The 12232-nt window shown below is 42.7% G+C and overlaps 1 protein-coding gene across 3 annotated transcripts; it reads left to right on the top strand.

Moving 5' to 3' along the window:
• Window positions 1–95: 95 nt before the first annotated feature.
• CDCA3 (cell division cycle associated 3) lies at window positions 96–8266 on the top strand. Of its 3 annotated transcripts, none has more exons than XM_060762618.2 (6): window positions 96–205; window positions 2092–2267; window positions 2378–2519; window positions 4640–4906; window positions 5384–5505; window positions 7841–8266. In XM_060762618.2, the coding sequence occupies exons 2-6, from the start codon at window positions 2148–2150 to the stop codon at window positions 7982–7984; spliced, it is 795 nt and encodes a 264-aa protein (XP_060618601.2). In that variant the 5' UTR covers window positions 96–205; window positions 2092–2147; the 3' UTR covers window positions 7985–8266. The 3 variants fall into 3 exon arrangements, with proteins under 3 accessions (XP_060618601.2, XP_060618602.2, XP_067320435.1); XM_060762619.2 differs by having other exon boundaries at window positions 2080–2267; XM_067464334.1 differs by lacking the exon at window positions 96–205 and adding an exon at window positions 321–353.
• The last annotated feature ends 3966 nt before the right edge of the window (window positions 8267–12232 follow it).

Genomic DNA, 12232 nt, shown 5'->3' with positions numbered 1-12232 from the left:
AAAGCTCACTCTCATTCGTGACCCCGCCCTAACGTTGGGTGACGTGGATTTGTATTTGCCCGAATTGACCAATAAGAAAGCAACGTCGGCGCTGATGGATAACGCCGTCACCCTATGAAAGAGCCACACTGGAGGGCGGGTCTCAATCCAAGCGATTGAAAAGAAGACTTCAGGAGGCTTACCAACGGACGTCGCGAGGTTGTGGGTGAGTGACAGCTGCTTGCTCCAATGAGAGCGGGGGAGCCGGGGAGGGCGGGGGCAGGCGCAGGCGCGAGATTCGAACGGCGTCTGGATGCAGTGGAGGGCGAGGGCGGCTGGCTGGCTGGCTGGCTGGCTGGCTTTTCGTAGAGAGCGTGAGTTGAGGGGAAGGGGCGTGCTTGGGCCTAGGGCAGTGGTTCTCAACCTGTGGGTCCCCAGGTGTTTTGGCCTTCATCTTCCAGAAATCCTTACAGCTGGTAAACTGACTGGGATTTCTGGGAGTTATAGGCCAAAACACCTGGGAAACCAAAGGTTGAGAACCACTGGCCTAGTGCTCTTCTGGAGCAAAGGGGACTCTTGAGGGGGAGGCCTCCACTCTGCAGAATTAATGCTCTTTGGTACTTCACCTGCCATTGGCCTGTCCTATGGAATCCTGGGATTTTTTAGTTTGTAGTGGCACCAAAGCTACATGATTGTAGATCAAGCATGGGCAAACTTGGGCCCTCCAGATGTTTTGGACTCCAACTCCCACAATTCCTAGCAGCTTCAGGCCCCTTCCTTTCCCCCCTCAGCCGCTTAAGCTGTATATGTTTAACAGCATGGAGGACAACATAGAACCCCACAGGTCAATGGCCAGAGGTTTGAACAGGAGTTTCCCAGCACCACTTTCAGGCATGGGCAAACTTCAGCCCTCCAGGTGTTTTGATCTTCAACTCCCACAATTCCTAACAGCCGACAGGTCCAAAACACCTGGAGGGCCGAAGTTTGCCCATGCCTGCCCTAGATGGTTCAGGTCCAGGCTGTTTGGCCGACTGCATCCCCTTGTATCAACCTGCCCAGGCCCTGTGATCTTCAAGAGAGGCCCTCCTCTCAGCCCCACCTTCATCTCAAGCTTGGTTGGTGGGAACAAGAGAATGGGCCTTCCTCCTCAGTGGCTGCCCCTCAAGTCTGGAACTCCCTTCTTCCCAGGGAAGCCAGAATGGCCCCTTCCTTGCTGTCCTTCTGGCAGCAGGCTAAAACCTTTTTAATTAGGCAAGTGTTTAAAAATGAAGGTGCTTAAGATCAATTTCCACTACCTTGGCAGCCACCTCTCCACCAAAGTCAACATTGACACCAAAATACAACACCGCCTGAGCTCATTTTCTGAATGAAGCAGAGAGTTTTTGAGGACCGGGACATCCATAGGGATACCAAGGTGCTTGTTTATAAGGCTATTGTCCTGCCAACCCTGCTATATGCCTGCGAAACGTGGACTGTCTACAGATGCCACATGTAACTCCTGGAACGATTCCATCAGCGCTGCCCCCGGAAAATCCTGCAAATCTCTTGGGAAGACAGGCGGACAAACATCAGCGTGCTGGAAGAAGCAAAGACCACCAGCATTGAAGCGATGGTCCTCTGCCATCAACTCTGCTGGACCGGCCACGTTGTCTGGATGCCCGACCACCATCTCCCAAAGCATGAAAAATGGAATGTTGGTGGGCAGGAAAAAAAAGATTTAAAGATGGGCTCAAAGCCAACCTTAAAAACTCTGGCATAGACACCGAGAACTGGGAAGCCCTGGACCTTGAGTGCTCCAGCTGAAGGTCAGCTGTGACCAGCAGTGCTGCAGAATTTGAAGAGGCGCGAATAGAGGGTGAAAGAGAGAAACGTGCCAAGAGGAAGGCGCATCAAGCCAACCCCGACCTCACCGCCTTCCACCTGATTTTAAAGATTTCAAACTGGGATTTTTAAAAAATATTGGTTGTATTTAATCCTGGTTTAATGTTAGTATATTTGTATATTTTAAATGTTTATGCTGATGCTTTTATATTAAGCCACTTTATGTCCCCTTCAAGGGAGATAAAGCAGGTTATAAATAAATATTGTTATTAATAATAGTTCTTTCTGCAGAGTTTCTTCCCTGTGGGAACTGCTCTGAGGAACCGCCCTCCTGACTTCTGACTGACATGGGGGCTTCTGAGAGCTGCCCAACAACGCCCACCTGCAAACCTTTGCTTAATAAGCACCTGGCATATGTCCATGATCCAAGATCACCCACAGCTGGGATCCTGAGAACTCCCATTGAGGTATGAGAAGACTTCTGTGCCTGCCCTTCCAAAGCAAGTGCCCATTGGTACTTGCCCCTGCTTCCTTCCCTTCTCTAGCATTAATCTTGCTCTTGTTCAATCCATCTCAGGTGCAAAACTCACCCCAGGAAAGTCCCCTTACTATTCTTAAGGATCATGATGATGTGATTGCTAATAAACAAGATTTGAGCTGGGATCCTCGCTCTCCAACACCTGGAATCTCACGCACACCTATGAAAGATGTGCTCGCTGGTGAGTGCGAGAGTGACATATGTTAGGAAAATCCCCCAAATAGCTGTTTTTTTTTCCTTTTTTTCCAGTTGCTGATGGATAAGGTTTGCAAAGTCTCCAAAGTGTTAATTTTCCCATTGGTTTTGAGGTGTTTGATTTTCAGTTGACTGCTTAACTTTTTCAAATGTTTAATAAATTCTTCTAAACTGTCCAAAGTCTATGTTGTGTACACGCAGTCCCCGAGGAAAAAACAGGACAGGATATGGACAAGAATAAACCGAAATTCTGCTTATATATTGGAGAGGTTCGTTTGCAATGTCACTTTTTGTATACAACAAAAAAGTGAATAGCATTAAGAATGCTGTTTGTCAGGAAGTGGCTTTAGTACAGGCAGTCCCTGAGTTAGAAACACCTGTCTTACAAACAATTCAGTTAAGAATGAGGGTGAGACAACAGGAAGTGAGAGAAACCTATCCCTTGGAAGACAAATTCACTCCTGATAAAGTTATTATCCTGGGGAAAATGGGTCTCTACTGAAGCTTCCTTGCCAATACTTGTTTCCATAACAACCCCAAATTTTCAAGATCCAATTGTCATGGAAAAAAGTGAGGTGAAATCTTCTGAACAGGGAACAGACAGGAAACACACCACAGGGTGTTAACCCTTCCCTATGCTATCCAAAGCTCACTCGCTCTCCCCTCCCCCCTCTCTATATATTGGCTGGAGTTACATTTAAGAAATGTACCTATTCCAACTTACAAATTCAATTAAGAACAAACCTACAGAACCTATCTTGTTTGTAACCGCCTGTAATACCTTTATTACACCAACTTAAAAGGTATAAAATAGTGTATGCAAGTTCTGGAACCAGTATTGTGTCATGTTGTTAGGACAGCTTTAGCCTAAGGTGACCCCATGCACCAGAAATCTCCATAAGATCTTGTTCTTAACAGTCTTGCAATTGTAGGGTTTCAACTTTTTCCAGCACAATAGCTTTTTCCTGTGAATTATATTTTCTCATGAAAATTATCTGATTATTTGTATTTTGTTTATTATTGTGATAATTATTTTTGTTATACGTTTATTGTTATTATTTTGTATTATTTGTATTGTTCTGAGGTGTTTGCATTTGTTTTAAGGCATTGAATGTTTGCCCTTGGGGAATTAGGGCGGTCTCTAAATAAAGTGTTATCATTATTATTACATGTCCTGTTCTCCTAAACCATTCACTTCGCTAGGTTTCTCCTCTATCTTTCCAACCAGAGGGATCCATGGGACAGTTTGTATAAAAGGCAATTACTCAAGGCTTCTTCCATTGCTTCACAAACATAGCAGTATTTTGGGGTAGCACCTCCACTCCAAATCCAGAGGCTCTTACAGCTCGCTGGTCATCTTGTGCTTCAGCAGGAAGATAAACAATTTAAGTTAATCCTATCATAATTTGGAACAAAGCACACTAAATCCAGAATCATAGTTGAAAGCAGGCATTGTTCACTACTTGGGGGAGCATCTTTGCTAACTATATTGATATTTGAATCTGAGGGCCTTCCACACAGCCATATAACCCAGAATATTAAGACAGAAAATCCCATAATATCTGGGTCCATGCTGCCATATATTCCACTTCAAAGCAGATAATGTTGGATTTTATTTAGCTGTGTGGAAGGGGCCTAAGATAATTTGTAGTCTTGTGAATGTGCGATTGTAGGACTGGTACCTCCATTCTCTTATTTGACTGGGTTGTTGTAGGTTTTTCCGGGCTATATGGCCATGTTCTAGAGGCATTTTCTCCTGACGTTTCGCCTGCATCTATGGCAAGCATCCTCAGAGGTAGTGAGGTCTTATTTGACTGCTTGGACTACCTGCGTTTTCTGACATATGAACCAAAGGGCAGGAATTGGACAGCTGCTCTTGTCCATTGCCCATTTAGGGTCATGAGAGGGCAACAGATCCTCAACAACCCAACCTTCTGGTATATATCTCGCTGATATTCCTGGGATTTTTTGATTGACTATTTGATATACTCCCTAGCAGTGAAGTTTGGGGCTCACTGCACTTTGGGTTCTCACTGCACTAAGATATTACTGCCAGTATGAGATCTCACATGAGTACTCTCTGTTCTGGGTTTGCCTCCCTTTCAGATGTCCTGAGCTCCCCAGTGAAGCAGCTCAGCGAAGCCTTTCTAACAGAAAACATGGAGGAGAAACTGTCCCTGGAGGAGTCTCATCACAAGGTCCAAAAGCCTGACATCGAGTCTGTGACAGAAGTGGCCCCAGAAGAGACCAAGTGTGTGGAAGTCTCACAGGGGGATCCCCTAGGGGCAGAAGAAGAGAAAAATGAGCAGCCTCCCACCAATGTTGCAGCTGTAACCAAGCCAGCTCCTCTCACCAGTGCCCTTCCTCCTGCAGGTGCTTACCTGATCCTTGGGTTAATTGTTATGTTATTTTCCTTCTAAATGGTCAGAGTCCCCAGAGTAAAGAGAGAAAATTGGAGGGGCAAGTATCTATGCCAATATGACCATGTGTAGGGAGATGGGAAATAAATTCCAGATAACGCAAGTAGTCTACTTCTGTGAAATAAGGTATAGCCTGTTGCATTAAATAGAGGCCCCAAAGGACTGGGTATCTTTACAATAAAATATGAGGCCAAAGATCCTTCCCTGGCTATGTCCAAGAGTAAAAAATCAGGATTGCAAATCAAATGGCCTGCTACTGGGTGCAGCAAATGCATCCAGCGTCTCTGGCTGCATTTGCCAGATTTATGGTGGACAGGGTTGCATGGCTAGGAAATAAGGATATGAGGAGCTGCACCAAAGCTCTTTGACTTGTGTGTTGAGATGTGCTGTGTGCTCCAGTGCCCTTAATTTTTGCTGTTTCCTTTCCAAGGGGTCAAGCCAACGAGACGCAGGGTGAACAACAAAATGCGGACAGTGTCAACAGGCACTGGGCGGCCTCCCCTGAGCATCCTGCAGGATGACAATTCCCCAAGTGCCCTTCTTCCTCATCAGGTATTGTGTTGTTTCAGGAGAAGAGTTCTTATTCTTCTGCTGACTGCAAAAGCTAGAGGGTTCCCCTTTCCTCAGTATCTTTGAGCCTTTAAATATAATAAGAGCAATCATGTTTGAAAAGCTTCAGGCCTTTTAAAACAAGTCCTTTCACGTGGGTTGGGTGATATAGCCAGTTGCCATATTCTTAGTGTCCATTTTATTTTGCTTGTTCCAATCCTTTCATTGTCAAATTTGAATTCTGCTGTAATTGGAGTTATATTGTATCTTATCACTATTTTCAATACATGCTTTACAGCCATTCACATAGGGTATCTATGAGGCATTGATCTCATTTCATATTCAATTATTTTATGACGTACTACATTTGACACCAAAAAATACACTCCCAGTTCGATTTGAGCAGAAGTTTCCTCAAGATTGTGCAATTTGGTGGAAAAATACAAATGAATAAGATTAGTCCTTATTGACAATCCTATATAATAATAAAACTTTATATTCCGCCCTATCTCCCTGATGGGGCTCATATACTATTATACTATTTCTTTACTTATTAAATAGATTTATATTGTGACTTTTCTCTAAGAAACTTGGGGTAGTTTCTATAGTATGTTTCAGTCTCTAGAAACCAGCCATGCCAGCCTTCAAAAATCCAGAAATCTGTTTTTTATCTCCTCACCTGGCTTCCATTTCTCCATGGCAGCAGGTACTCCTGGGCAGTGTTGCCAAGGGAAGGATAGGTAGCATTATTTGGGGAGGGAAGAGGAAGCAGAGGATGGAGCCAGTGGCTGGAAGCTTCTCAGTATAGTTTTGCCTAGACTTATATACCCCTTCTCACTTCCTTTCTACTGCTGAAGTGAATGCATCCAAAAGCACTCTGTGGCAAAAAACTAAATCCCTTCCCCCAGAGACAGTGTAAGAATAAGAGACAGTAAGGATCCTCCTTTATCTGTTGAGCCCCTCACAACGTTTTTGCCATATGAGGCTTATCTGATTGCAGTGTGTGTTTGCTTCCATTTTGGAAGCTAATTATTTCTGCTAGAGTGAGAAAACACTAGGGCAGATCTTTCCAAACTGTGTTGCAACATGTTAGTGTGTTATCTGTAGTGTAACTGAAAATCCATGAGTGTGTGAAATATAAGCAGAAAATCATATATTTTAAAATATAAATGAAAAGTTTTCATGAGATAGGTTGTTTCCCTATGCATGTTCATTATTATAGTTTATGGATGTGTCTATTTCTCTTAAGGCATTGGTTTATCTTCCAGTTTGCTAGTAAAATTGAATTATTGTGTTGTGACATGATGCATGGTAAAAATGGTCTATCAACAACATGAAATGTTTGGAAAAGTATTCACAAAGGAAAAGGGAAAACCAAATTGTATTGAAGTCACTTGAAACAGTGACTCCATCTCCTGTCCCCCCAAGGGATGCTGTTAAATTCTTCTGTGAATATGTTCATAGCACATGTTAATAACCTCTTCTGGATTGGGATGGAATCTTACCACCAAAACTGTACCCCACAAAGAAACAGGTGTCTTTCATCTCCAGAACACTCCCATTCTCACCCTATATAGTTCCCCAGCGAAAAGCAACATTCTTTGGTAGAGTATTCCTAAAGCAAGATTACTCCTGTTGGGCGAGTGGGCTTATTAACAAAAGACCCTCCTCATAAATACACAGTAGAGTAACTTATTAGCAGCAGCATGACCCTGCACCAGTAGCCCAAAGTGATAAAAAGAACAAAAACACACAGACCAATGTTATATCTTCCATAGGAGGCTTTTCTTTGTAGTAAAATCATACAGTTGCACTATTTACAAGAACCAGGTTTCCATAACACAAATAAAGTTCTTTATACTTCCTTCCTGGGCTTCTCTTCCATGCATGTAAATAGATTCACTCTCACAGAGCCTTTCTCACACTGAAGCTTCACACAGTAGCTTTTGTACACACAGCAGCCTTTACACGATGGTTTTCAACCTGGGGCTTTTCTTACCAAAGCTTCTCCCACACCAGGCCTACTCATACCGAGGCCTACTAACACTGAAGGCTCTCTCAGATTGAGGCGAACTAACACTGAGGCCTACTCATACTGAGGCTTTCATACTGAGGGAAACTAAGCTACAGGCACAGCTGTTTATATTGAACAGCAGCTTTTGCTGAGTCATTGCATCCATTTAACCCTTCCAGTGCTTGACTCGCATTTTTGTAATTTAAAACACCTAGTTCATTTTGAATATTTCTGACATCTTTATTTTATGGCTCAGGTGAATCAGATAGTACAGGTAATGCATTAGCTATCTCTGATGCTGACATTATTTTCTCTTCTCTTCAGAGTAAAAGGGGTTTATCACTAGCGGATGGCCAAGTGGAACTCAAGGAGGGAATGTTCAACTCTGGAAGGATCCTCAAAGCAGGTGGCTGTAACCGGCCTTCCTTCAACAAGGAGAATCAGCGGCAGCATTTGCTGGAAAACTAGTAACTCTCAGAGGCTCCAGTGAATACTGCCCTCTGGCAAGGAAGCTTCCAAAGTGTACAGATGGAGATATGGTATCCAGACTTTGTCTCCTTTGCCGCTTGGCTTGCCAGTTCTGTCCTAGACAAGGCAGGAAGTACTGTAGTCTATATATTCCTTTCCTCACTAGTATTGTATTTGTTTAATTATGTACAGATCTTGTATTTAGCTTTTTAAAATAACTTTCCTTTACTGCCAAATTTCTGTGTTGTCTGTCTGGAAAATAAACTTGACTTTGTAATAAGACATCATCTTATTCCATGCTATTCTGCAGCTTTGGGCGGGCTATGGATCAGTACTTAGGGGGAATTGATTCAAACCTGTGTGCTTTGACAAACATCATAGGAGTAGTAGTTCTTCACAAAATGGAGGAAAGAATGTGGAGATGAAATGAGGGAGAGAAAAGATCATCCCATGTGATCAAACTGCTCCCCTGAAAGCTCCTAAGGAATACTATCTTACCTTTTAAACAAGTAGTAGAGACTGTGTGTGTGTGTGCACACGCTTGCTTTAGACTCTTATAAGAAAAATCCAAATGTGTAATCTGCATTTTTATTTTTTTATTTTGCTACACACTTAATTGGTTTCTTGAGAGAAGCCTTTAATATCTGCTACAAAGTAGGGGAATTGGTTCTGTGCTAGTCATTCAACTTCCTTGCTATTGCACTCAGAAGTGTCACCCACATCACATCTTGTGTCATATCAAGGGACATCTTTTTGCCTTTTCTATGAATTTCCGTTTGGATGGGAAAGGTATGGAAACAGCAGGATTATTAGGGGGCCCTGAGGTGACACATGGGCTTTTGCAGCTTGCTGCTGAGAAAAGTCATCTATAAGCTAGGCAGGAACCTTAAATCTTGCCTAGACCTCAAACTAATCAGGGCATTGTAAGCATCCTGCTATCTGCCTAATCTGTTTGCATAATGATATGGAATATAATACGTATAATCCAGATTTGCTGCAATAAAAACATTCAGGAGTCATAAAGGTAAAGGTTTCCCCTTGACATTAAGTCTAGTCGTGTCTGACTCTGGGGGGTGGTGCTCACCTCCATTTCTAAGCCGAAGAGCCAGCGTTGTCTATAGATGTCTCTGGGATCACGTGGCTGGCATGACTGCATGGAGTACTATTACCTTCCTGCCGAAGCGATACCTATTGATCTACCAACATTTGCATGTTTTTGAATTGCTAAGTTGGCAGAAGCTGGGCCTAACAGTAGGAGCTCACCCCGTTCCCCGTATTTGAACTGTCAACCTTTCGGTCAGAAAATTTTGCAGTTTTAACAGTTTAACCCGCCGCACCACCGTGGCTCAGCAATCATACAAAAGTGAAAACCTTTTGAGGTGATGTCTGAACAAACTTTTTTTTTGCAATCAGCTGACGAAGCATAGGTGTAAGCTATGACTTGAAGGTATTTATGAATGATAGGTTGTACTGGTCATGGCCTGGGCTAATAACTCAATTTGTAAACCATACCTACATAATAGAAACATGAGCATGATGCTGAAACAATAGAATGTTTCAGCATTTTATACTGTAATGAGAGCAAACTGTGGTTTCATGTGATGTCTGGAGTGATCCTGTAATTGAAATGCTTTGTTTAAAATCTTAAAGAGAGAATATGTATAGGGTTGTAAAGATGCATTCGGATAACAGAGTTCAAAAGTAATCTAGGAATTGGAACTGATCCAAAATAAATGTTTATTTTTTAGCATTATTTACTGTTTCTGGGGGCCCCGGTAGTGCAGTGGGTTAAAGCGCTCAGCTGCTGACCAAAAGGTTGACGGTTCTAATCTGGGGAGCAGAGTGAGCTCCCACTGTTAGGCCCAGCTCCTGCCTAGCAGTTCGAAAATATGCAAATGTGAGCAGATCAATAGGTACCGCTTCTGCGGGAAGATAACGGTGCTCCATGCAGTCATGCTGGCCACAAGGTGTCTACGGGCAACACCAGCTCTTCAGATTAGAAATGGAAATGAGCACCACACCTCAGAGTCAGACACAACTAGACTTAATGCCAAGGGGAAACCTTTACTTACTGTTTCCTATTTAGTGGAGTATAATTAGGAAAGGGAAACAAACTTCCCCTTCCTTCCAAAAGTGGCAAATGTTACATGCTTTTAGTGGCTAACTTACTGCCCTTGTTTAGTATTTCTTCAATTTGTTGAAATTTGGTAACTAATGGAGCTTGGCAAATATAACACTTGTACTATAAAGGGTAGAGCATGTGAGAAATGGGACTTACAAGCACACACAGCAAGTGACGGTTTGATTAGGTCAGGGGTCCTCAGACTTTTTAAACCGAGGGCCAGGTCACAGTCCCTCAAACTGTTGGAGGGCCGGATTATAATTTGAAAAAAACATGAATGAATTCCTGTGCACACTGCACATATCTTATTTGTAGTGCAAAAAAACACTTAAAAACAATACAATAATTAAAATGAAGAACAATTTTAACAAATATAAAATTATTAATATTTCAATGGGAAGTGTGGGCCTACTTTTGGCTGATGAGATAGAATTGTTGTTGTTGTTATTGTTGTTGTGTGCTTTCAAGTCATTTCAGACTTATGTTGACCCTGAGTGAGGGCCGGGTAAATGACCTTGGAGGGCCGCATCCAGCCCCTGGGCCTTAGTTTGAGGACCCCTGGATTAGGTGTATGAATGAGACCGGTGGCAACTTGAGTGCAGTGCTGAAATGTGGTCACAGTAGCACTGAAAGTTTTTCTAAATCTGATGCACATTGAAGTTTCAATTGATGAATCTATTTCTCTTTTCTATGCACATATGCTGGACAAGTGTGAGAAAGCAGCAGTAAATCCTCAGTCCTCTCTTTTGCTCCAAGAAACTGAATTCTGCAGTACCCTAATCATTATGTTTAGGGAAGTGAGGATCACAAAACACTTCATTCTCTGCTGCTGTTAAAATAACTATGTGTTGGAAATAGCAACCTTCAAGCCTCCACTAACTGTTTATAAATGTGTATAATTGTGTATAATTGTTAACCTATATTGTATGTGTATGTTGATTTCCCAGTTTGACTGACCTCTGGTGTGTGTGTGTGGGGGGGGGGGGGGGGGGGTTATAGACATGTGATTATACTGAGCATGTGCAGACACAAGACTCCATTTCTGTTATACAGTATGCTTTTCGACCTCAGTGGAGGTGGATGCAGTTTGTCTCCTTTTCAGACTTCAGTGAGTATAGTTTACAGTTTTGACTATATCTATATGCTTAAAGACATTGGACTATGGACTAGTGTGCTGAATATATACAAGAAGTTTGTTAGTAAACAAGACTTCCTTCCTGTGTTATTTTTCAAGAAAACTTAGTTTTTATCTCTGAGTGCATGTTTTAAACAAGAGGTTTCAAGGGAGCCTCCGGTGGCACAGTGGGTTAAACTATTGAGCTGCAGAGCTTGTTGACCGAAAGGTCGCAGGTTCAAATCTGGGGAGTGGCATGAGCTTTCACTGTCAGCCCCAGCTTCTGCCAACCTAGCAGTTCAAAAACATACAAAATGTGAGTAGATCAATAGGTACTGCTCCAGCGGGAAGGTAACGGCGCACTATGCAGTCATACCGGCCACATGACCTTGGAGGTGTCTATGGACAACGCCAGTTCTTTGGTTTAGAAATGGAGATGAGAACCACACCCCAGAGTCAGACACGACTGGACTTAATGTCAGAGGGCAACCTTTCCCTTCAAGGGAGTGTTTATATTTTGGGCAATTGCAACCTCAAATTCATCTTCAAAGAAACAATCATTCACTGCTAACCAATATATTTTTGTAGTGGCATGTCTTTATCCTTGGCAGTTTAAAGACATGGTTATTCAGTTTAACAGCTGAGTTCCCTGTGTGCTTGTGAATATCACTTGTTCAAAGGGTTGACTTCTAACAAGGTCATGCTTTTCTTAACTAGTGGTTGTCAAAAGGTGGTTTCCACATGTTAATGGAGATTCACATTTGTCAAATGGATGTGACATCATTTTTACCTTTTCAATAAGGTTATGCTGCACTTATTTCCACTAGATTATGGAATTTCCAATACTAAGTTCTCTGCCTTTGAAAATAGAAACACAGAATGGGGCCTTCCCAGCCCTATTCACCTTATCAGCCTTGAGCCCATGCTACGGTCCTCAAACTTTGATAACGTCTTAATAGTTTTATACTGGCTTTCCTGGCAAAATTTCCCCAAAGATGAATCTTGAGTCAGT

Source organism: Anolis sagrei, chromosome 2 (assembly GCF_037176765.1).
Source record: "Anolis sagrei isolate rAnoSag1 chromosome 2, rAnoSag1.mat, whole genome shotgun sequence".
NCBI lineage: Eukaryota > Metazoa > Chordata > Lepidosauria > Squamata > Dactyloidae > Anolis > Anolis sagrei.
The sequence above is the reverse complement of the archived record's forward strand: the minus strand, read 5'-3'. Positions and strand labels throughout refer to the sequence as shown.